This window comes from Rhipicephalus microplus, chromosome 8 (assembly GCF_043290135.1).
Source record: "Rhipicephalus microplus isolate Deutch F79 chromosome 8, USDA_Rmic, whole genome shotgun sequence".
Taxonomy (NCBI): Eukaryota; Metazoa; Arthropoda; class Arachnida; order Ixodida; family Ixodidae; genus Rhipicephalus; species Rhipicephalus microplus.
In genome coordinates this window covers 49,196,013-49,219,802 of record NC_134707.1, presented here as the reverse complement: position 1 = coordinate 49,219,802, position 23,790 = coordinate 49,196,013, and the positions used below count along the sequence as shown (strand labels likewise).

The 23,790-nt window shown below is 43.3% G+C and overlaps 1 protein-coding gene and 1 long non-coding RNA gene across 2 annotated transcripts in view; both read right to left on the bottom strand.

Moving 5' to 3' along the window:
* Nucleotides 1-895: 895 nt before the first annotated feature.
* The window catches only part of LOC142768505 (trypsin 5G1-like), a 69,206-nt gene continuing 46,311 nt past the window's right edge, over nucleotides 896-23,790 (bottom strand). The window contains exons 7-8 of the mRNA XM_075870500.1: nucleotides 7,847-8,007; nucleotides 896-1,271 (exon numbers count right to left, since the gene is read on the bottom strand). Of these exons, the coding sequence (XP_075726615.1) occupies nucleotides 1,083-1,271; nucleotides 7,847-8,007 (350 nt within the window). The 3' untranslated portion in view covers nucleotides 896-1,082. The remainder of the gene's footprint in view (nucleotides 1,272-7,846; nucleotides 8,008-23,790) is intronic.
* On the bottom strand, nucleotides 17,313-20,207 carry LOC142768504 (uncharacterized). The gene is made up of 3 exons (XR_012885315.1): nucleotides 20,051-20,207; nucleotides 18,652-18,737; nucleotides 17,313-18,389 (listed from the first exon to the last, which is right to left on the bottom strand). It is a non-coding gene; the product is annotated as an uncharacterized LOC142768504 (long non-coding RNA).

Below are 23,790 nucleotides of genomic sequence, written 5' to 3'. Positions count from 1 at the left end.
AGCCGCCGCAGCCGGGATTTAATCCTGCGACTTACGTGTCAGCAGCCGAGCACATAAGCCACTAGACCACCACGGCGGAGCCACTGCAGTGACCGTGCCTAGAATAAAGTAAAATGCGCAGTGCGCGTGTGTCCATAGCACTTGTACACGCATTGACTCTCGTTAGTCAATCCCTCTCCAGACAGTTCTTCATACTTATTTTTGCCACCTTGTGTTACAGCTCAATACAACTGGTTCTTCGAGAAAACCTCCAGCATGGGCATCGGAGGTCTTCAATTTGCCAAGAAAATGTTGTGTCTATACCTGTTGTTGACGCCACCACCCTCTTGGGCAGTTTTGGTATCATGTTGTTTTCAGTATCTGACCCGAAGATCGTGGGATCAAATACCGTTTGCCGTGGTCCCAATTTAGTGAAGGCGATATGCTATAGAAGGCTTTGTACTCATATTCACGTACACGCTAAGTAACTGCCGGTGTTAGGATTTCCGGTATCCTCCACTATGCCATACCTTACAAGTCGTATCATGATTTTAGGATGACGAAACTTGTCAGTCAATACTGCTTTGGTTGCGCCGCCAATCATGCGTAATAAGAGTGTTAATATTACCATAGACAAAATTATCACACTTAAAACGTGAACCAAAGAAAAATTTGCTACTCTCTAAACATACGCGCAATCGTAAAGTGATTTGCATCTAATATTCTTTTGTGATTGGATCGCTGGAAGACAACAAACGAACATCTGCGCTTACCTATTGAAATTATTGTTGTATTGGTCTTCGAAAGCATTTTTTTTCCTTAAATGGTCTTTCAATTTTTTTGATAAGCGACACAGAACAACTTTGCAAGAAAGTGTTGAATGACGGTGAAAAGAAGACATGTTCTCTGCTCATATCTTGTAAATTATTTTATTTATTTTCAGTTTTGCGCTCTCAATGTCATGCATTTTCATATCTGGTGTTCTTTTACATGACTTGCTACTTAGAAGCGCCTTTTTTATTTTACTGTTCTGTGAGTGTTAAACATTTTATGCGTCAAACAAAAATTTAGGTTCGCTTTGCTGGGGCAACAGTGCGCAGGCCTCAGTCAGACTGAATCCGCCTCCATTCGCGTGGTTTACCAAGCTGTTCCTTTATCCATTGCATGTGGAAGGCGACCCGGGTGAAGTACGTTGGGTAATTCAATGAGCAATCGACGCCAGCTGAACAAATTCCCACTTGCGTTGACCGTCCGTGGTCGTTTTCAAGAATCAGTGGCCCACCTGAGTCACCCTGTTAGAGTTTAAAAGACAAAAGCAAGAAGGTCGTTACCGTGATTGATGCGTGTGGTATTCTAAGTCGCCATGACTTTATACTAGGGCCTTCTCCCGACAATAGACACTTTTCGTTGGTCAACTGGAGAGTCAGTGCGTGATGATATTCCAAAATACGTACAGTATTGCGATTACCATTTCTGCCTTTTCGGTCGATGCTGGTGTTATGAAGCTACGTCGCACTAAGCTGTCTCTTGATTGCTGCTTACCTTTCTTTGGGTTATAAGTAAATCATTGCAGATTGCCTCGAACTTTTATTCCTCTTGCCCCGTCCCTCATACCCTAGTGGAGTCATTCCTAGCTTACCTGCCTGCCGTTATAATGTCCTTATTTTCTCTTTCTCTCTGCGTTTCAGCGTTGAGGGGTTGGAGTGAAATCGTATACCGTCAGAGGGGCAACAAGAGTTTCGAAACTCGTGAGACACGAACTCGACTGAGTTCAGTCTTCCAAAACCTGTAAATTACTTTTGCACAATTCGAAAATTGTCGCGCTTGCTGTGAGAATACCCGTGGTAACAAAAACAACACAAAAAATGTGTGAGACCACACAAGCCTCGAATTCCCGCATTAAATGCCAGGATGTCAGGGAAACTAAACTAACCTCAATATTGATCTAGTCACCTGAAGGTTTTTTTTCCGTACCTCAGCTGACTGGTGCTGTTTTTAGGATGCTTTTCTGCTGCTGCTTGGAGTTTCAAGGCTGCTTTTACGCTGCTTTTAAGCGCATGAAGGCTCAAGTTAAACCAAAGAATATCAAAAACCCCACCCCATTGCCCACGCGCCAGAGAAAGACCCTCGAACTGAAACGAATCATTGGCACCTCTCATAGATCACATCGTTGCAGGCGTAGACCTTTGAGTGCTTCGGGGTCTTCAGGCCGTCACCGTTGGATGGCCTGCTCCCTAGTATATTCTTTCGCCGCCACTTCGCAGCCATTTGTGGGGTAACTGTTGGCTCCGTCCTTTTAGATGCGAAGTGACTTGTGGGCGAGCTTGATCTGGTGACGTCCTCACTCCACTTTGCATGTGCGTCCCCTCCTCTCACTTTCCTCTCCTAAGCTCCCACATCTCACGGATTGCAATGCCAACGCAGGCTGCGTATGTAAGCCTATGCTCGCTCCTCTTTGTCTCCTGTAGGCTTACCTCACTCAGGTGTCTACACACCAATGGCGCATGAGCATCCCGTCCTCTCTCTCATTTTCTACGCTCTACCCCTTTCACCTCGCAAAGACGACACAGGAAGCGACAGATAGCGCATTGACTGATTCATCGGCAATCGATGGATCAATCATGAAGCGAAGCACGAATGAGGAAGGTACATATGATATGCCGTTCATGACTTCCATGTCACGATTGTCATTTTTGCGCCTCACATTTGTGTTGATCGTTCATTCAAGGAACCTAATACAAAACTTCGCATATGTGAATATAGCGAAATGGTCGTGAGGGCGCTATGAGTGTTGTATATACTCATGCTTCACTTGAGACACATGTTATGACCATCATGTTTGGCCGCGTCATTTACCTTCGCCGTCTATTCTCATCACGTAATACCAAATGTGGTTCATGTGAAGCTATCGAAATGGCCGCGAGTGTGCTATGAGCATAGCGTGTTGTCATGTTTTATTTACATGACACGCATATCATGATTATCATGTTTGGACGGGTCATTCACTGTCCTCGTCTTCGCGTCACGTAATACGAAACTCGGTGCATGTGAATCTAGTAGAAGGCTACGAACGCATCATGAGCTTAGCATGTAGTCGTGTTGTTGCATGACACGCATGTCATGATTATCATGTTTGCACTAGTCATATACCTTCGCAATCCATTCACGTCTTGTAATACCAAGCTTGGTATAGGTGAAGCAAGCAAAATGACTGTGAGCGTATCATTAGCATGACATGTAGTCATGAATGATTTGACATACCGGTCATAATTTCCTTGTTAAGGCCTGTCATTGATTTTATCCATGCAGTCATGTTATATCATACCAGTTTTGCAATATGTCATTTGAACAAAACCACTGCAGAGCAGAAAGTGTATGACATGTAAATCATGACATTCATGACATACGTGTAATGATTTTCATCTTATGACTACTTAGTTATGCTCGTAATACACTCATGTTATGCCATGCCAACTTTTGAATAGATCCCTATATCTAAAAGGCCAGAAGGGCTTAAAGTCCTAGGCGTCTAGATAAATAGAGTGATCATATAGTTTTCTGAATATACAATAGAGGGAACTCTCGAACTAGTGTTTAAGAGAGCTCCAACGCATGGCGCTTCAGCGAGCATGGGAATGGTGGGTTGTACACGGATTTGTCTCATTTTCGTACTTCTGGCTCCATGTGTGTTCTTGTCGCTGGGAGTTGTTTTCTCACGAGAAAAAAGTCAGCAAATGTTCAGCGGTTACGCTTCACCACCTGAGTTATTTAGGCCTACCTTTTAGGTCTGCTCATGAAGTTCAAAAGGGTTCATTTTTTCCTTCGAAACCAAACCGACACACAGCAACAAACGAAGCCGAACGAAGTACGAAGACAAGGCAAATCCATGTACTACCCATCATTACCATGGAAACTGAACAATTGCAGTGCCAAGGTCCCCTCTAGTTAATATTAGAAAACTGTATTAGATAGGCTGATAGATGGATAGATAGATATAGATAGATAGATAGATAGATGCTCAAACTGGTTGCAGTACACGATGAAATTAATTTTAAAAACCATTGACAGTATAACCACCCGAGGTAATTTTTTTAATGTGCTTTGTTCTTGAGAGCAAGAGTGATCACAGAAGACCCTAAAACTTTTATCTCTTAGCCTGAATTCCATTAGGATTCGAGTGAAAACAAACGATGATAACATGCCAATGAACAATCTGACACTCGCCGCATATGATACTCAAAACGTTGTTGGGAAGGGAGTTCGACGTTCACATAAGAGAAAAACTGTGCGAATGAAATTCGAAAGGGTATTTAAAGTTTTTTAGATTAATATTGATATTTGAATTTATGTTTAAAAGGTGATTTCATTGCCGACACCGTTCACCGTAATCCGAAAAGATAGTTCGATGGAGTCACTCTCTGAATGCTTTTCTCACACGACAGCCTTCAAATTCAGCCTTGTGTCTGCCCTCTTGATCCTACTTTTTCATTCAGGAAACCGCGCTGGATCCGTTATAGTGCGGGGAACAAGAGACCTATTCCTTGTTCGACCAATAACTTCTTTGACAGAGCGGCACAATGCACGTCCTCTCTTTGCATTGCCGCTTAGCTTTTATCATCTCAGATTGTTGCAGTGTACATATGGCGCCCTCCAACTTCACAGTAAATCAGGCGACAGCTGTCACACACTGATTTTAAACGTGGTGAGGCGTGGCAGCAACAGGACGAGAGGAATTTCGCGCGTGCGTGCACCCTCTCGACACGCAGCGCTGCTTGTGGCATCAGAGTGCAGTCATCACATGCCGGGCCACCCTCTCTCGTATGGAATGCGCGTGCTCGGCACACTAGGCAGTATGTTTCTAGTAACTGTAGCACGACTGCGTACTCGCCACGCTGCGCTCAATGCCTTGGCTGTGTGAGCGCGCGTGTGCAGCGGCGTTAGTCACAAGAGGTGATGGTGAAAGCGGCCCTGCAGCTCATAAAGACCGAACCCACAATAGTGGCTTCACAGACCTTGATATGTTTGTGAAATTTCGAGTGGTTCTTTCGAACTTTCCTGGCGCGTACGCTGTTGCGAGTACACTTGCTTGCCAACCACGTGAATACGTGATTTTGTCGACCTGATCGAAGGATCTAACTGAGACTGCGTAGAAGTGGCAAACAGCGTTTGAATCGCAGGGGCCCTGCAACATTCACTCAGCGTGCTTAAGAAATGTGGCCAATCGGTAGCCGAGGCTCCTCAAAACCTGTTCATGCAGCATGACTGCGAAGCGCATGGCCTAGAATTGACAACTAATGCGGAAAAGCAACTGGATATCAATCCCTCTTTTTCACTGGAAATGATGTCTGTAGCAAAATTACTGCGCCTTATAACCAAAATCCTCCATCATCGGCTGATTTGAACAGCTTGAGTTGACTAGAACCAAGACCACCACGGCAAGCCACCTCGGACTCTTTTTTGCGCTCGCGGTTACATGGATTGGAATTCAGAAGTTTAACAAAAAAGTGCTCAAGGCAATAACACGCTGCTGACACACCTTTTTTATCCCGTACTATACCTTCCTGCTTAGGCTGTAGCCCATGCGTTAAGGAGAGATAAGACACAATGCTACTACAGCGTGCGAAATATGTCTTTTGCTCCAACCGTACTTGTCCGATACTTAAAGCTCTTGCGGCGGTCCACTTGCGAGGCAATAAGTTCCCCTGGTCAAGTCGTTCGATGCGCACTTTGAAAGACAATGCTGTTGCCTTCAACTTTTGTTATTCTTCTGAATGAAAATCAAGCGTAATCACCGGTAAATTTGTCTGTGTGCCGCCTGTTAGGTGCACCAACAGTGTACGCCCTCTCAATGCTCTTCAACCGGAGCGCACAATTGTGCGAGTGGCACTACGTTTGCGAAGTGTCACTCGACAAAGAGGATTGCAAAACTGGACTAATTATGAGCGAAACAGACCTTCACCGCACAAACATGCCAGATGTGGGTGTTAAAGCCACCCACTGCGTTTTTTTTGTTCATTTGCTCATGGAGCAATAATGCAGTTATTGACCAACTCATGCATTCTTGGGGCGAATACAAGCGATGTCGCTCCATCTTTATTTGTAAAAATGCAATAATTTCAATTGCAACGTGTTTTTGACGCGTCCGGTGAACATCTGGCTATGACTCATAGACAGAAAGGAATATAAAGTTTTCAAGTTCATCACTTGCGAATGTCTGCGAATCTGTACCTCCACCGGGAGTATTTGTATCTCGTTGTCCGAAATTATGTTTACGCAGCTAGATTTTTGAAACAGTTGTGAAACAGAACATTGAAGGTGATATAACTGCGTTAAAAGGATTTATGCAGACACACACGCATCATCCACGAAATATGAACTGATAATACAAGAAGTTTTGAACAATAGTTTAACACTATCCCTTCAAGAATAAGGCATATAACGACTGCGTTTTCCCGGCATTTGCCTACTGAAGAAAACACTGTAGGCTTACAAGGTGCATACAACTTAAACTTTTGAAGAAGCAGTGAGCAATGGACAGGAAAATAATTTATGTTACCTTACTTGAAAGGACGAGAAAAGAGTTAGTCAGGTAACAAACGGGTATAAAGGAAAGTTCAAATCAAGAAGAAAAAAGAGATATGGGCCGGGAAATTCGAACAAAGACAGGATAATCGTTGGCAATAAAGAATACGTGCCTAGAATCCAAGAGATAGCAAGCACCGAGTTGACAACCTCCCTGGCCCGAGTGCTTTGCGACTATAGAAATACCCCTCAACAATCCGGCCTTTCGACTGCGGAAAGACTTTTGAGCTACCAATTGCGCACAAGGCTGGAGTAATCGTTTCCGCCAAGAAACCATCGCTGCGTCTCGGCCAAGGCGGCGGAAGACACTGGCTTGAATTTCGCACCAGGGCAATTCGTCTATGTGCGAAAATACGGAACGGGCGCCAAATCGACGCAGGGAAGGGTCAGGGCTACGACCGGTTCTCGACTTTTGGAAGTGGAGACTGAGGCAGGGATTGTCCATCGCCACATGGACCAAGTAGGGAAATGCGGTAAGGAATTGTTCTTGGAGAGCAAGGGCACTCGGGAATTGGCGCTACCCGACAACAAAGTGACGACCGAAGATGCCAAGAAGGCTTCTGCAGTATCACAACTAATACGACGGTCCACGAAAAAGAAAAAAATGACGGAAGATCCATGAGGTGAATGATGATGAGATTGGGCGAAGCTCATGGAAGTAATACCGTGAAATTTTCATCCGTTAATTTTCCCGAAAAAAAACACCTCGTCTCTTTCGTTAAGCGGCTGGCGTCTTCTTTTTCTTTTGCTTTAGAAACATTTAGCGTCTTCTCGTTTTGCTTTTAGAAAACATCTGGCGTCTTTTGTTGGTTTATTTTATCAATCAACGGCGTTTTAAACAAAAAATTTTTATTGTCAATTCACGAACAGGAGAAACCTCAACACGCACTACCTTGGATGTAAACAACTGCTACTGGGATTGAGTGACAGCAGAAGTCGGCTTTTAACACTTCTACTTTTACTAACGTTTCCTACTAGAACATGCCAATGGCTGCTAATGAGGAATGAGAGACGGGAGCATACGGCTTTTAGAGAACGCGCACGCCGCGAAGTTTTTGTTGTTCCATAAAGCGCAGGAGAATTCGACAAAGCACAGGAGAAGGAAACAAGCTTTCCAGCGTTGATAAATGGAACGTAAGCTACAAATCGAAACCAAAAAATACATGCAATCTTTTGTTTTAGTGCTAATTTATGGTACCATCAAATTATGTAACCAGTGATACATACCTAAAGGCTACTTTGACTCATAAAAAGGAACACAAAATTCCAAATAAATTATGCTTACCTTACAGGTTACAGCGCTCAATCCCGTCACACAAATCATAGGACCAGGTTTCACCGGTTGCTGTGTTAGCGGATTTATGATTTGCATTAACCAAGTTTGGCACTCATCATCAGCCATTCCACTGACTCGTCCATGCCGTAAAACGTCGCTACTGTATCCAGCTATATTGGGAAATGAAATGAATGCCACATCACCAATCATGACATACTAGCTGCATTGCCATTCATTCATGTATTCATTCATTCATTCATTCATTCATTCATTATTTTATTCATCAATAACCTTGTTCGCGTGCTCTGAAAAATTGTGGGATTGGTAAAAGGGACCACCTAGAAGAACCTCAAGAGTACTGGATGAATTCCTTGGTTCATTGGTAAATCCAAAGTTGATCGTCAAAAACTAATATGTGGAACACAGTCTCTTGATGAAACAAGCGCTAAAAATTACAAACACTCAGAGAGGACACAGACGAGCTCTATTTGTTAGTTTTCAGTTCGAAATAGATTTTTAAGTTGCTAGTAAAAACTCGTGGCTTTGCGAGCTAAAATAAAGCATTATTCACGTAGACAGAACAATACGAAAAACACAAACACCGGTGGTACTTCCCAAATTTCAAGCTGCTTGCCCGTTTAGAAAAATATTCCCTTAAACGTTATGCTTGAACACTTTCACCAATATTCTTTTGTGAACGCATAAAAACTGGCAGAAGTTTTGTTATTATGTTTTTGAATACCACAAATGGATGTTTATAAATTTAATTTTCTTGGGAACCTGTAAAACCGTCTCTGTAAAACCGGCCGCCCTAGAACAGCCTAAAAAGTGTGGCTAGCGGGATACGCTAAGGATATCGACCTCAACAGCAAGCCAACACCGTCTTTCAAAGGCGGTCTATGAACAACCCAAGCTGTTTGGTAATAAGAGGAAGCAGAAAGACTTCATAAACGTCCAAAACTGATGGGACACCACATACAGCACACTACTACCCCTTTAAACCATAAAACCACATATTTTAGGCTAGAATGCTAAAAAAGTCACATCTTTGCCAAAAAGGTGAAAAAATGAATGCAATAGCTACAAATTGGAAGGTCACGCGCAGATTAGAAAGCATATTGAGACGTGCCCCACGTTTCTCACGCACAAATGACTCACGAAACGTGCTCACAGGTACAGAGGCACGCGAATAAGCGTCGCAGTTGTTACTTCGCTGTGAGTGAAAAGTGCGCGCTTTCGGAAACGGAAACTCCAATGATTGCAATGACTGTTGAGTGCCCGGTAACTACAACAGACCCGTTCAGGTAAACCCCTAGGCCAGCCTAGACGTAGGATCCTCCGATCCTCCACACCGCGAGATAAAGGTGTGCAGGGAGCGTCGCTCTCCTGCATTATGCAGGGCGAAGTACGCGTGGAAGATTGGAGCACGCGCTGCCATGCGATGTGGCGAAACGCGCTCATTGCACCATCTTGCTAGTAATGCTGAAATTATAATAATTTACACTGGCATGCGCCTGAGCTGGGGTAGGTGGTAGATATATATTGCTTGTCACTTGACGAAGCGACCGCCAGGTACTCCCTGTCAGTCCCTACGTGGGAGACGCCCGCTACGCGCTAAGCGCGTGTTACAGGACTGAAATAAAGTTTTTTCATTCCATTCATTACATTGACGTGCTCTTAGATGGCTCAATAGTTAACGTCTCGCACTTACGGTTGGGAGGACCCGAGTTCGGTTCCACGCGCAGGAGAATTTTTTAGGTTTTCTTTTACTTTCTTGCATTTTCCTATATATGAATACCTACACCTATACGGTGAGTGACACCGACGCCAGCGGCATCATCCAGCCGAGAGTGTCAATATAATTACTACCACAATAAGATGAAATATGCGGGTGTGCTCCCTGACCTCTCAATTTTATATTTTAGAAGTTTTTCGCTCAGATTTGGGTAAACGTTAAATAACCATACACAGTAAACAAATTTACACCCAAAAAGGTGTAAAAGGGTGCTTTTACTAGAAAGCACGGTTTGCAACTTAACACGCATAAATGGTCGATTGAAAAAAAGAACCCCTTTGTTTGGGTGCTTGCCTCGATAGCACCCTAAAATAGGCTCTAAGGGTGCTTTTGTGCCGTAGAAGGGTGTAGGTGACGATTCATCAGATGGAATATGCAGCAAAAGAAGAACACATAATTATAATATTTGGGTTTTTTCGTCTCAAAAACCTCGATATTATTATTATGGTCGTCTTAGTGGAAAGCTCCAGAGATTTTGACCATTTGGTGTTCTTTAATGAGCACTGACATTGCACAGTGCACAGGCTTCTACCTTTTCGCCTCCGTCCTAATTAGACTGCCACGATCGGCATCGAACCCGCAACCTTCGGATTGGCGGCCAAGCAGCGTAGCTACTGCATGAATATGTGGACCTTGTGTTAAATGATGGTTTATTGACTTAGAATGTGTGAAGGTGCTCTCCGAATACAGCAGAATGCCAGTACAAGCAAATCGCGTTTCATCTATAATGGCAATTAACTGCAAACCATGTTACGAAAGCTTTCCTCAGCGTTGGCTATAAGCTATATGTTTGCTATGGATTATATACAGGAACATAAAATGAAACATAATGTTCGCCCGAGTATGGGTGTGTGTGCGTGAGCCTGTGCATGTGTTCGTGTGTAAGCGCTATTGTGTGTACACCCGTGCATGTGTGCGTGCGCTTGTATGTGCGAGTCCGTGCTTGTGTTGAGCGTGCCTCTGCACTTGTGTACGCACATGCATGCGTGCGTTTACGGTCGCGTGTGTGTGTGGCCGTATGTGTGTATTCGTGTATGTGAGTGCGCCTGTGAATGTGTGTGTGTCAGCCCGTGCGCCCTCGAATTTCGTGTGTGTGTGCGGGGGGCACTGCTTCTTAGTGTTTAAAGTCCCACACCTGTTCAGACTGGGAGTCTATATGGGAGGTGGCTTAAGGAATGGCGGTGGTCAACGCACTGTGCACGGACTATTCAGTACATGGAAAACAGCTGCACATTCTTGTACCTCATCGTTGCTTACGAACTTGCTGTGGTAGCTGATTGGGTCCGCTGAGGCACTTCTACTCTCGAAAACGTGGGTTATGACCAATTCACACGGAAACCTGTCACTGCACTTATGCACAACCATCGTTTATATTAACAACGTTTAAAAAGAACGGGCCCTGCCTTTGCTACAGGTGCTTAGCTAGCTCATTGGGCAACCATATGGAATTATGTGCTGATCATGTGGTCAGCAAAAAGTTTTTTATAACAACCTCGGCACGTTTCGTGGTGCGTGACAAGCCTTCTAAACATCCGCGACTGTGGAATATTTGTTCCAGCTTCGACTACGTTTTCAGTGTTTGCGGCACCATACGCAGAATTGCCAGACACGGAAAATGTGAAAAGGAATTCCACTGAAAAAAAGGTGTAGCGATGCTTTCCCGCTAATGCCACCGAGGACGAAATAATTATTGTTTCTGGCCATTCCAGGGTGCACTTTGTTTTCCACAAGCTTTGCTTCACTATTTTTCGCCCACTGCAGTCGCATTCTGTCAAAATACTCAAAGAACATGAGGCTGGTAAATAACCTGCGCCGCTGTGCAGCTGGGTGAAAGGAGAGTTGCCATTTAGAAGGAGTCATTCTTGAGGTGCAATTCGATTGCCTTCCGCGTCGAACCGCCGCCCGCCGTATGTGCCATAGCGTTTGCCTTTCGGCGCCGTCTTGGCGGGTTTCCCGCTCACCCCACTCACCCGGGCCAGCGTTGCCCCCACCCCCACAACGGCGGTGTAGATAAGCGAGTAGTTGCGTCACCGAACACCTGCGTCGACAGCTGCGGCGCCGCCGCCAGCTCCTCCTCCTCTTTTTCAACGTTGCTCTCTCTGTCTCATCAGTCTTTCAAATGCGTTGCGTTGGTCTGGGGTCTTGGTCGCTGTGTGAGTTCTAGCGAACAGGTGCATCTTCAATGGTGGTCACGCATGACACCGTGTTCGAAGTGACGCTCGCATTGAAGAATATTCAAGGAGCGGCGGACATGAACAACGTGGGCCTGCAAACGGTGAGTGTACTCTTTTCGTAGGTAGTAATCATACAGCGCTAGCTGGGCGCCTGCAGCAACTCTGCCGAAGTAGGCTGCCAGCCATTTACAACAGCATGCGTTCGCGGGCCTGTGGCAGATGCCCGATTAAACGTGTGACAGCGAGTTCACACTGCTATGCGCGATGCTGTGTAAGTGCCTGCATCACTCATACAGTGAGTGATGTGATCAATTAACATGGGCGCGATTACTTGCTGATCGCACATTGTCTCTACACTGCTGAAAGTGATGGATATTGTTTCAAGATGCGCTTTAGGCTACATCGTAATAACATTTCTATTGATACTCAAATGTGCAACGTGCTTCTGTAGGTGTAAGCGTAAAAAAAGAAAGAAAAAGAAAAATTTATGTACGGAGGCGCAATGTACGAAATGGCTTATTTTTTTGCTTAAAATGGTATAATTTGAGGTGCTGATATGCCGCGATGCTCCCAGCACGTGTGCGTCGGTCTTTTAAAATATTTAGGACACGTGTCACCAGCAACAGGGAAAGATATAGTAGACTTCCAAAGGCGCGTTGTTGTGGCCATCGCCGTGCGTTGTTTTCCCTCGTTTCTGTTTGCTGCTTTCGTGCTTTGCTTTCATCTGCGATAACGTTCGGCATTATAACAGAATCGAGAGAGTATACGTGACTGTGGGAGCTATGTGTGGTAGCTCTAGCATGAGCCATGGCTGTTGCAACGTAGTCAGCGTCCGCGCGCGTTGGTTTTGTTCGAGCGCTCCTACTAACTTGATTGTGTTTAACTGAGTATTTACGCACGTGTTACGTTTGTAAATCCCGTGGTCAATAATCGCTAATAGCGTGCCCCTGATTGCCATCAGAGGATGGGCTTGGTTGTCGAAATATGCCAGACGCTTTTTCTGAAGGAAAGCTTCGAAGAATTTTTTTTTCAAAGAAATACTTTCATACGTGCTAGGCAGGGCCTGTTGCAGGCCCGCAACTCTTTGAAAACTGAACTAGCTATGACATCTTTTATCAAATTACAATGAAATAGGATGATTGAATTATAGATGACAAATTTCTTTGCTAGATTAAGTGCACAAATTACATGTTCGTAGCCCTACGTCTAGAAAGCAGGCAAATAGGAAGGACAGCGTCAAATTTGGATTAGATGCCAAGGACGGAGCTTCTTGTGAGGGTAGAAAGAACGAGAAAATTGTTCATTTTTGATGCCCTTAGAGGCAGTCAGAATTGCACTGATTGCTGAATTGTCACAATTCCTCAAATTGTTAGAGGCGTGATTAAAATCAGTAAATCTTTTACTTTTTTGCAGACCGCTTCGCTAGTGCGACGCCCAAGATCATTTGTTCTCATGTAAAAGAGAAAGCAGAGATGCCTTCACTGTGTGTACTTGAAGAGGTAAGTTTCTTGAGCGTTTTCATTGGTGCTACAGGTTCTGAACGTTGTACTTTAAGAACTGTTTTCACACTGGCTCACTACCCTATAAGAAATTTGATTCTTAGCTGAGTTCAGGCTATTGTAAGTGCCATTTTTGAGCTGTCGTCTTACACTTCGTCACAATTTGGGAATTCGCTGTATGCTGGAAAACTATCTTATCTTTATCATACGAAATTATTCGAATATATGAGTTATATGCTTCGAGTTCAGTGTAATGCCAATTACACGTCATTTCATAGGATACACACTAGATATTCTTCATATATGGTGCTGCGAGAACAGCACGAATATTATTTAATGAGAACTCATATTTGCTCTTATTACAGCACGAGAGGGTGCTGCTGACATCCTGCGTAGTATTCCCCGGCCCCAGCCTAGAGCAAGCCTAGTTCCGGAACCTCCACGTGGATCACCGAAAAATTTTTCGTGTCAGTAATGACGAAGAAGGAGTGACAGCACTGATGAGTTGATTTTTTTTCAACATTCTCTACGGCCGCAAGGCCTTTAACAACCACCGTGATGGAGCGGCTTTTTCTCGGCGTGAGTTTGTAGTTTATCAAAGAAGTTGTTCATGCGGTACGACGCTGAAAAATTTAGTGTCACAATGCCTGAACAACTTTTTCTTGTGTGGTCACAGTAGATGAACAAGTATTGTAATTTATGTAAGTTATTTTGCTTAATTATAGCTGGACCATTCCATGCCAAACGTCCCAGCCACTTTGGCGACCGTCTGAATTGTATTTGAAAAAAATGTGCTGACTTGCTGCATTGAAAAAAGTGAACAGCTAGAATATTTCAGCGAGAAAAAAAAGTTTTGTTCATGTGACTGGCTTTTATCTTCCTGGCATAATGCCGTCTGTGTGCTGTCTGTGAATAATTTCGTTTTAAAACTACCGATTATTTTTTCTATAGGAAATTTGGTCTAAATGTTAAGTAAATGTGCTTCTGTAAGGTATTTTTAGCTCAATATTATTAGTGCAATTTTTCGCCACCTTTGCTTCCAAGAATAAAGCCAAAATGTTTTGTGTTTGCATTTATTATTGCAATATTTCACTTTGTATGAATTTCTTAGCAGTGAATACTTACTCCACAGAAAGTATATTTTGAGTAAAAAATATTTTGAGGCCTCTCAAGCTGCTGAAATATGCGAGAAAATATCATGAATTTCACAAATTCGTAATTTTTGTCCATATCGAGATGCAAATGTTCCATATTGAGATGCAAAAATTTTTACTGTGCACAGTAAAAACTTTTACACCCAGAAGGGTGTAAATGAGCTTGCCTCGTGGACGACACCCTCAGGGTGGTAATTCAGCACCTTCCAGAAAGGGTGCTTTACCATGCACCCTTAGAATAGGGTGTACATGTAAAAAACTTTGGGGTGTTACAAAAACACCCTTAAGGAAGGGTGCCTTCGATGTCCTTCACTTTTTTAGCACCCTCTGAGGAGGGTGCGAGAAGGGTGCACAAGGGTGTTGAGTGCCCATGGCAGGGGTGCCAGTATACTTTTAGACTGCACTAATAGATATCAGCATGCACTGATTACACTCTACTTGAAGAAAGTGGTCCTGATTATCGATGGTGCGCCACCTGTCGCGCTCCATTCATTGCGTGTGGGCAAAAATATAAACATGTACAATCGTGCATGAACTTGTGCTGGATCTATATATACTTCACAGTGTATGCATAATGCTCGTTACAGAAAATGAAGCCTTGCTGCCCTTGCATATTGCATTTATTTATTAGGCAAATGAAACAATAACTTTTCTTCTGCCATACAACTTTTTCACAAGATATACGTACACTACACATGCAACACCTGCAATGTTTATTATACTTTTTCAGTTTCACTTTATTGACAATTTTAGCAACATACAGTTACACTGGTTTCAGTTTAGTATACTGCTTCAAGTACATAGAGACTACAAATGAAATACACGCTATTATATCCCTAGAATTCTTTCAAGTATCTACAATCCCAGTGGTTTCCAGTTTAATACACCTTCGTGTACACCATCGGTTAATAGGAATGAAACACAGGCAAATGTATACTTATAATTGTTTTAAATATATACAATCACCATGATTTCACTATTCACGCCTTCATGTACACAATCGTTGCAAGAAGTGGTGAACACGAATATATATGGATAGTGTTTTCAAATGTATACAATCACAGTGGTTTAAGCTTTGTATTCCTGGATGTATAACAATTGGTTATGAGAAATGATGTACATGCAAACATATACGGGTTTTCGCACATATAACTTTAGCGAATACTTAAGAAACCAATACGATGATCAGAAACAATATAAGCTAAAAACGAACACGAAACTGAGTCAGGACACACAAAAAACAAAAGAGGTAATGCGTAATTATGGCTAATGACACAGGTGGGTCACTTTATGCCAAATGTCCGAGCCATTTTGGCAACCATCTCAAATGTATTCGAAAAACTCGTGCTGCATTGAAAATAGTTAACTTCCAGAATATTTAAAAGAGGAAAAATATTTGGTCACGTGGCTGTCTTCTGAACTTCCTGGAATGCCGTCTAGGTGTTCTATGTGAAAAATTTCATTTTAAAATCACCGCTCCTTCTTTCTATACGAAACTCGGTCTACGTGTTACGTAACAAGAGCTTAATTTGGGCGAGTTGGTTCATCGTGGTTGTGTGCTAGTCACAGCGCGACAACTTTAGAAAGAGACAGAAAGGACAGGAAAGAGCACCGACTGTCAACTAAATTTAATGAATGTGCTACGAGCGCTTTTATACGGAGTACAAGAACTGTGTTCATGCGCGGCGACACGTTTGAGCACTACAAAATATACTTAACTGTGAAAAGAATACTCCATCTCCGAAAGGATTAGTGAACGTGTATTGATGCAGTGATCATTGGTTTACCTGATAAAAAATACTTCTACAAACGTTAAATTGGCATTAGGTAAACCTATTCTCGTGACGAATGGGGCAAGATTGACTATTCCTGTTGCTGTTTAGCACACACACTTTTGATAGCTCGCAAGGGGTGGAGAACAACACGTTAATATCATATCTGCTGGCTATTTTTTTAAATTTTGAGACACGTGATGTGGTATAACATGCAAAGGTTTTGGTCATTGTTTCTCTTTGGTCCTGTCTTTAACTTTATTTCTGCAGGAGGGTTTCGCAAAAAGGTGTGATTATTCTGTTGGGATATCCAGCATCTTTTAGTCTTTTAATCTGGTTTTTAAGCCTGACCTCACCCTTGTGCTAACATGGCTTCTGAAGGGTGGCCTGAATACATGTGGTATCAATTCCTCTTTCTACTAATTTTGAATGCCCACTATCAAAAGGCAGAACATTCTTAGCACTCCTGGGCTGATAGCACCAGCCAATACCCCAAGAGCATCATCACACTTGTTTGCGAAACCCTCCTAGAGAAAGTAACGTTAAAGGAAACAGGACCAAAAAAAAGAGAATGACCAATGACCTTTGCATGTTACACGGTACTACGTACTTAAGGTGTCTCTCAATTTTAGGAAAACAGCCAGCAGATATGACATTGTTGTTTTCCACCCCTTGCAAGCTTTCAAATGTGCATGTCTTTACAGCAACAGGAATAGTCAATCTTGCACCATTCGTCACTAGAATAGGTTTACTGAATGCCAATCTAATGTGTATGAGATACCGTTAACATGTGGAAAAGTAAATATGGGACAAACCGGGCAATGTTTCAATGATCAAGCAAGACAGCATGCTTTAAATATTAACAAGGGCTATAGTAGTTTCATGGCCAGACACCGTAAAGAATGTAAGTGTAGTCCTAGGTTTCATAAAACACGGTTTTTTTAAAAAAGAGCAACCAGAAAAAATAAGAAAATTTTGAACTCTTTATCAGGAAGGCCAAGGATCAATGCATCAGTACACCTTCACTTAACTTTTCCGAAAAAGAGTATTCTTTTTTTGGTTAAATTTATTTTGTCATGGCCACACGTGTGTTGTTGCAGATGAGCCCTGTTCTTGTGCTCAGTTTAAAAACGCTCGTTGCACCTTCAATGAAATTCAGTTGACAGTGCTTTTTCCTGTCCTTTTTGCGATAAGCTTTTTATATAGAAAGAATTTCTTTTTATTACATTTTAGGTATATTGACGAGTTTTCATTGTATCACAACATAAAGCAAATTGCATCTCATTACGGACGAAAATCACGATTTTGCGAAATTCATGATATTTTCTCGTATATTTCAGCAGCTTGAGAGGTCTAAAAATATTTTTTCTTCAAATTATACCTTTTGTGGAGTAAGTATTCACAGCTCAGATATTCATACAAAGTGCTATATTGCAATAAAAAATGCAAACATAACACACTTTGGCGATATTCTTGGAAGCGAATGTGGCAAAAAGATTGCACTAATATTATTGAGCTTCAAATACCTTACAGAAGCACATTTACTTAACAGGTAGACCGAATTCGCTTTAAAAAAATAAGCAGTAGTTTTCAAAGGAAATTTTCCACAAACAGCACACAGACGACATTATTCCGGAAGTTATAAGCCAGCCACATGAACAAAACGTTTTTTCTCGCTGAAGTATTCTAGCAGTTCAATGTTTTCAACGAAGTAAGTCAGCACATTTTTTTTTCAAATACAATTCAGATGGTCGCCAAAGTGGCTGGGACGTTTGGCATGGAATGGTCCAGCTATAATTAAGCAAAATAACTTACACAAATTACAATACTTGTTCATCTACTGTGACCATACTAGAAAACGTTGTTCAGGCATTGTGACACTAAAATTTTCAGCGTCGTACTGCCTGAACAACTTCTTTGATAAACTCCAAACTCACACCGAAAAAAAGCCGCTCAATCACCGTGGTTGTTAAAGGCCTTGCGGCCGTAGACAATGTTGAAAATAAAAAAAAAATCAGCTCATCAGTGCTGTCACTCCTTTTTTGTCTTTACTGACAAGGAAGATTTTTCGGTTATCCCTGTGGAGGTTCAGGAACTAGGCTTGCTATAGGCTGGGGCCCGGGTAGACTACGCAGCACGTCAGCGGCACCCTCTCATCCTGTAATAAGAGCAAATATGACTTCTCCTAAAAGGATGTTCGTGCTGTTCTGGCACGTATGATAAAGATAAGACATTTACAGCATACAGCGAATTCCCGAAATGAGGTGAGGTGTGAGACTACAGCACAAAAATGGCACTTACGAAAGCCTAAACTCACCTAAGAATCGAATTCCTTCTAAGGAGTGAGAAAGTGTGAAAAACAATTCCTAAATACAACTTTCAGAACATGTAGCATTAATCAAAACGCACGAGAACCTTACCTCTTCATGTACAAACAGTGAAGACATCTCTGATTTCTCTTTTACATGAGAACAAATTATCTTGGGCGTGGCACTAGCGAAGAGGTCTGCAAAAAAAAGTAAATGTTTTACTGACTTTAATCACGCCTCTAACAATCTGAGGAATTGTTACAATTCAGCAATTATTGCCAATCTGACTGCCTCTATAAGGGCATCAAAAATGAATAATTTTCTCGTTCTTTCTACCCTCACAAGACGCTGCGTCAATGGACTCTAATCCAAATTTGATGCTGTGCTTCCTTTTTGCCTGCTTTCTAGACGTAGGGCTGCGAACATGTATTTTGTGCACCTAATCTAGCACAGAAATTCGTCATCTATATATGAATCATCTTACTTCATTGTAATTTGATAAAAGATGTGATCGCTCGTCCAGTTTTTAAAGAGTTGCGGGCCTGCAATAGGCACTGCCTAGCACGTATGAAAGTATTTCTTTAAAATAAATTATTCAAAGCTTGCTTTCCGAAAAAGGGTGTGGTATATTTAGACAACCAAGCCCATCCTCTGATGGCAATCAGGTGCACGCTATTAGCGATTATTGACCACGGGATTTACAAACGTAACCCGTGCCTAAATACTCAGTTAAACACAATCAAGCAAGTAGGAGCGCTCGAACGACACCAACACGCGCGGACGCCGTCTACGTTGCAGCAGCGATGGCTTATGCTAGAGCTACCGCACATAGCTCCCATAGTTACGTATACTCTCTCGATTCTGTTATAACGCCGAACGTTATCGCAGATGAAAGCAAAGCACGAAAACAGCAAACAGAAACGAGAGAAAACAACGCACGGCGATGGCCACAACAACGCGCCTTTGGAAGTCTGCTAGATCTTTCTCTGTTGCTGGTGACACTTGTCCTAAGTAGCTTAAAAGACCTAGGAGCACGTGCTGGGAGCATCGCGGCATATCAGAACCTCCAACTATACCATCTTTAAGCAAAAAAGCCATTTCGTAGAGTGCGCCTCTGTACATAATTTTTCCTTGTTCTTTCTTTTTTAGGCTTACACCTACAGAAGCACGTTGCACATTTGAGAATTAATAGTAATGTTATTACGATGTAGCCTAAAGCCCATCTTAAAACATTATCACTCACTTTGAGCAGTGTAGAGACAATGTGCGATCAGCAAATCATCCCGAACCTTGTTTAGTGATCACATCATTCACTGTATGAGTGATGCAGACACTTACACAACATCGCGCATAGCAGTGTGAACTCGTTAAGTCACACGTTTATTCGGGCATCTGCAACAGGCCCGCGAACGCAAGCTGTTGTAAATGGCTGGCAGCCTACTTCGGCAGAGCTGCTGCAGGCGCCTAGCTAGCGCTGTTTGATTACTACCTACGAAAAGAGTACACTCACCGTTAGCAGGCCCACGTTGTCCATGTCCGCCGCTCCTTGAATATTCTTTAATTCTAGCGTCACTTCGAACACGGTGTCATGCGTGACCACCATTGAATATGCGCCTGTTCGCTAGGACTGGCACAGCGACCAAGACCCCAGACCAACGCAACGCATTTGAAAGACCGATGAGACAGAGAGAGCAACGTTGAAAAAGAGGAGGAGGAGGAGGCAATGGCCGCGGCGCCGCAGTTGTCGACTCAGGTGTTGGGTGACGCAACTATTCGCTTATCTACGCCGCAGTTGTGGGGGCCACGCTGGCCGGGTGAGCGGGAGGGGGGGGGGCAGGAGCGGGAAACGTGCCAGGACGGCGCCGAAAGGCAAACGCTATGGCGCATACGGCGGACGGCGGTTCGACGCGGAAGGCAATCGAATTGCGCTTCAATAATGACTCCTTGTAAATTGCAACTCTCCTTCCAGCTAGCCGCACAGCGACGCAGGTTATTTACCAGCCTCGGGTTCTTTGAGTATTTCGACGGAATGCGATTGCAGTGGGCAAAAAATAGTGAAGCAAAACTTGAGGATAAGAAAGTGCACCATAGGATGGCCAGAAACAATTATTATTTCGTCCTCGGTGGCATTAGCGGGAGAGCATCGCTACACCTTTTTCCAGAGGAATTTCTTTTCGCGTTTTCTGTGTCTGGCAATTCCACGTATGATGCCGCAAACACTCAATTCGTAGTCGGAGCTGGAACAAATTAATCCACAGTCGCGAATGTTTAGAAGGCTTGTCACGCACCACGAAGCGTGCCAAGGTTGTTATAAAAAACTTTTTGCTGACCACATTATCAGCACATAATTCCATATGGTTGCCCAATGAGCTAGCTAAGCACCTGTAGCAAAGGAAGGGCACGTTCTTGTTAAACGTTGGTAATATAAACGATGGTTGTGCATACGTGCAGTGACAGCTTTCCGTGTGAATTGGTCATAACCCACGTTTTCGAGCGTAGAAACGCCTTAGCGGACCTAATCAGCTACCACAGCAAGTTCGTAAGCAACGATGAGGTACGAAAATGTGCAGCTGTTTTCCATGTACTGAATAGACCATGTACAGTGCGTTGACCACCCCCATTTCTTAAGCCACCTCCCATATAGACTCCCAGTCTGAACAGGTGTGGGACCTTAAACAGAAGCAGTGCCCCCCCCCGCACACACACACACACACACACGAAATTCGAAGGTGCACGTGCTAATACACACACATACTTATTCACAGGCGCACACACATACACGTATACACACATACGGCAACACACACACGCGACCGTAAACGCACCCATGCATGGGCGTACACATGTGCACAGGCACGCTTAACACAAGCACGGACTCGCACATACACGCGCACGCACACATGCACGGGTGTACATACAATCGCGCTTTCACGCGAACACATGCGCAGGCTCACGCACACACACCCATACTCGGGCGAACATTATTTGTGTCTATATAATTCATAGCAAACATGTAGCTTATAACCAACGCTAAGGTGAGCTTTCGTAACGTGGATTGCAGGTGATTGCCATTATATATGAAACGCAATTTGCTTCTGCTGGCATTCTGCTGTATTCGGAGTGCACCTTCACACATTCTAAGTCAATTAAACCATCATTTAACACAAGGTCCACATATTCTTGCAGTAGCTACGCTGCTCGGCCGCCAATCCGAAGGTCGCGGGTTCGATGCCGGCTGTGGCAGTCGAATTAAGATGGAGGCAAAAAGGGAGAAGCCTTTGCACTGTGCGATATCAGCGCCCTTTAAAGAACACCAATTGGTCAAAATCTCTAGAGCTTTCCACTACGACGACCCTCATAATCATATCGAGGTTTTTGAGACGTAAAATCTGAAATATTTTAATTATGTGTTCTTCTTATGCTGAGTATTTCATCTGATGAATCGTCACCTACACCCTTCTCAGGCACAAAAGCACCCTTAGAGCCTATTTTAGGGTGCTATCGAGGCAAGCACCCAAACAAATGGGTGCTTTTTTTTCAATCGGCTCTTTATGGGTGTTAAAGGGTGTTGCAAAAGGTGCTTTCTCGTAAAAGCACCCTTTTTGCACCCTTTTGGATGTAAAATGTTTTACTGTGTGTAGGTGGTCGAAATTTCCGGAGCTCTCCACCATGGCGTCTCATAATCTTATGGTGCTTTTGGGACAATAAGCCTTACATATCAATCAATCAGTTCTTATTTTAAAATGTTTAGATTTGGTGCATGATCGTGCCAAGTCCATTATTTAAGGGTGCTCATTACATAATTTCATGACTTGGTAATCAATTGCCTGCATAGCATAAATATAGGCGTTATCTCATGAACTATGCGTGTCCTACATAGGTCATCACCGGTGTTCCTGTTTAGGTAGTGACGGCTGAATAAGCCTCACTCTCCCAATGCTTCCCAATATATGCACATGGAGAGTTTCGACTTTTAAATAAAGTGGAATTGTGGAATGTCATTCTTTCACATGAGCTCTGATGAGTCTATTTTATATCCCGAGTGAAGTAGTTTTACTGCCTTTCTCTGTAATGTAAAAAGACTTTCTTTATCGGCTCTAACTACTATTTTCCACAATAACAAACAATACCTAAATTGTGAATGGACTATTTAAAAATACAATTTCCTTTTTGGCTTAGTTGTTAATAAATTACGTAAGTTGTTCAACATGCCAATTAACCACGCTACCTTCATTCTTACATCGTTCACATGTTGGGACCAACCTAAATTTTATAGAAAAGTAACGCCCGAAAATGGATGGTCAATTACAAGGTCTAGCACAAATTTGCGATAGTACAGCTTCTTTTTGTAATCTATATATTTATTTATAGGATAGAAAAGGTGATTCGAAGATTTCACCACGCCGCCTGTGACAGCTGCGTCGACTCAGTTCCAGCTGGGTCTCTATCAGCTTCGACTTCAAAGCTCCGAAAGGTGTTTTTAAAAGTTACAACTGCTTTCATATTGTCAGACAAGCTCTCTTTCAATATATATGCTCCTTTATTGTGTGCCTAAAACCACGAATCTTCTTCGGTCAAGTTTTGTGGGCAGTTTTGTTCTCTCTCAAGCCCACATACACCTATAACTTTAGTCGAGGTGTGTCGGAGCAGCTGGCAGTGCTGGCATAGTTCTCGAACTTGACTCTCTAGAGCGCGTGTGAAACAACAAAAAGGGGTGCCTTATGGGGTCATTGATCTCGCTTTGCAACTTGTGAGAAGAGAGTGCGCCAACGTTAATCTCCAGGTCACGCCATCTGCTGGCAGCTTTTTCGACTACGTTAACTTTATCTCAGGTGGTGGTGGGGTTGGTGGTGCTGTTGCAGCAGGTGGAGTTAGCCTGGCCCTCATGGCCGGCAATTGTTCCGCCTGAGCATCTCCTGATTTTGGAAAATATCACCACGTGTCAGACAGCCTAGTTTCTCGCAGGAAGACCAACAAAGTTCGTTGCACGTTCCTCCTAGTTGCCGCCGGTCCTTCAGGAAAGGTGATGTCATCAACTGTGCGGTGCCTATGACAGCCTTTTCGCAAGGTGCGGATCATCGCTGCTCTTTGCGCATCAAACTGTGGGCAAACCCAAATGAAATGTTCAATATCCCCGATGTCACCACAGAAGGCACAGAACGGGGAAGCGTATCTCCCAGTCTTGAATGACCAGGCCGGGGTGTATGTGGAGCCGGTTCTAATGCGGTACAACAGCGTCGCTTCTTCACG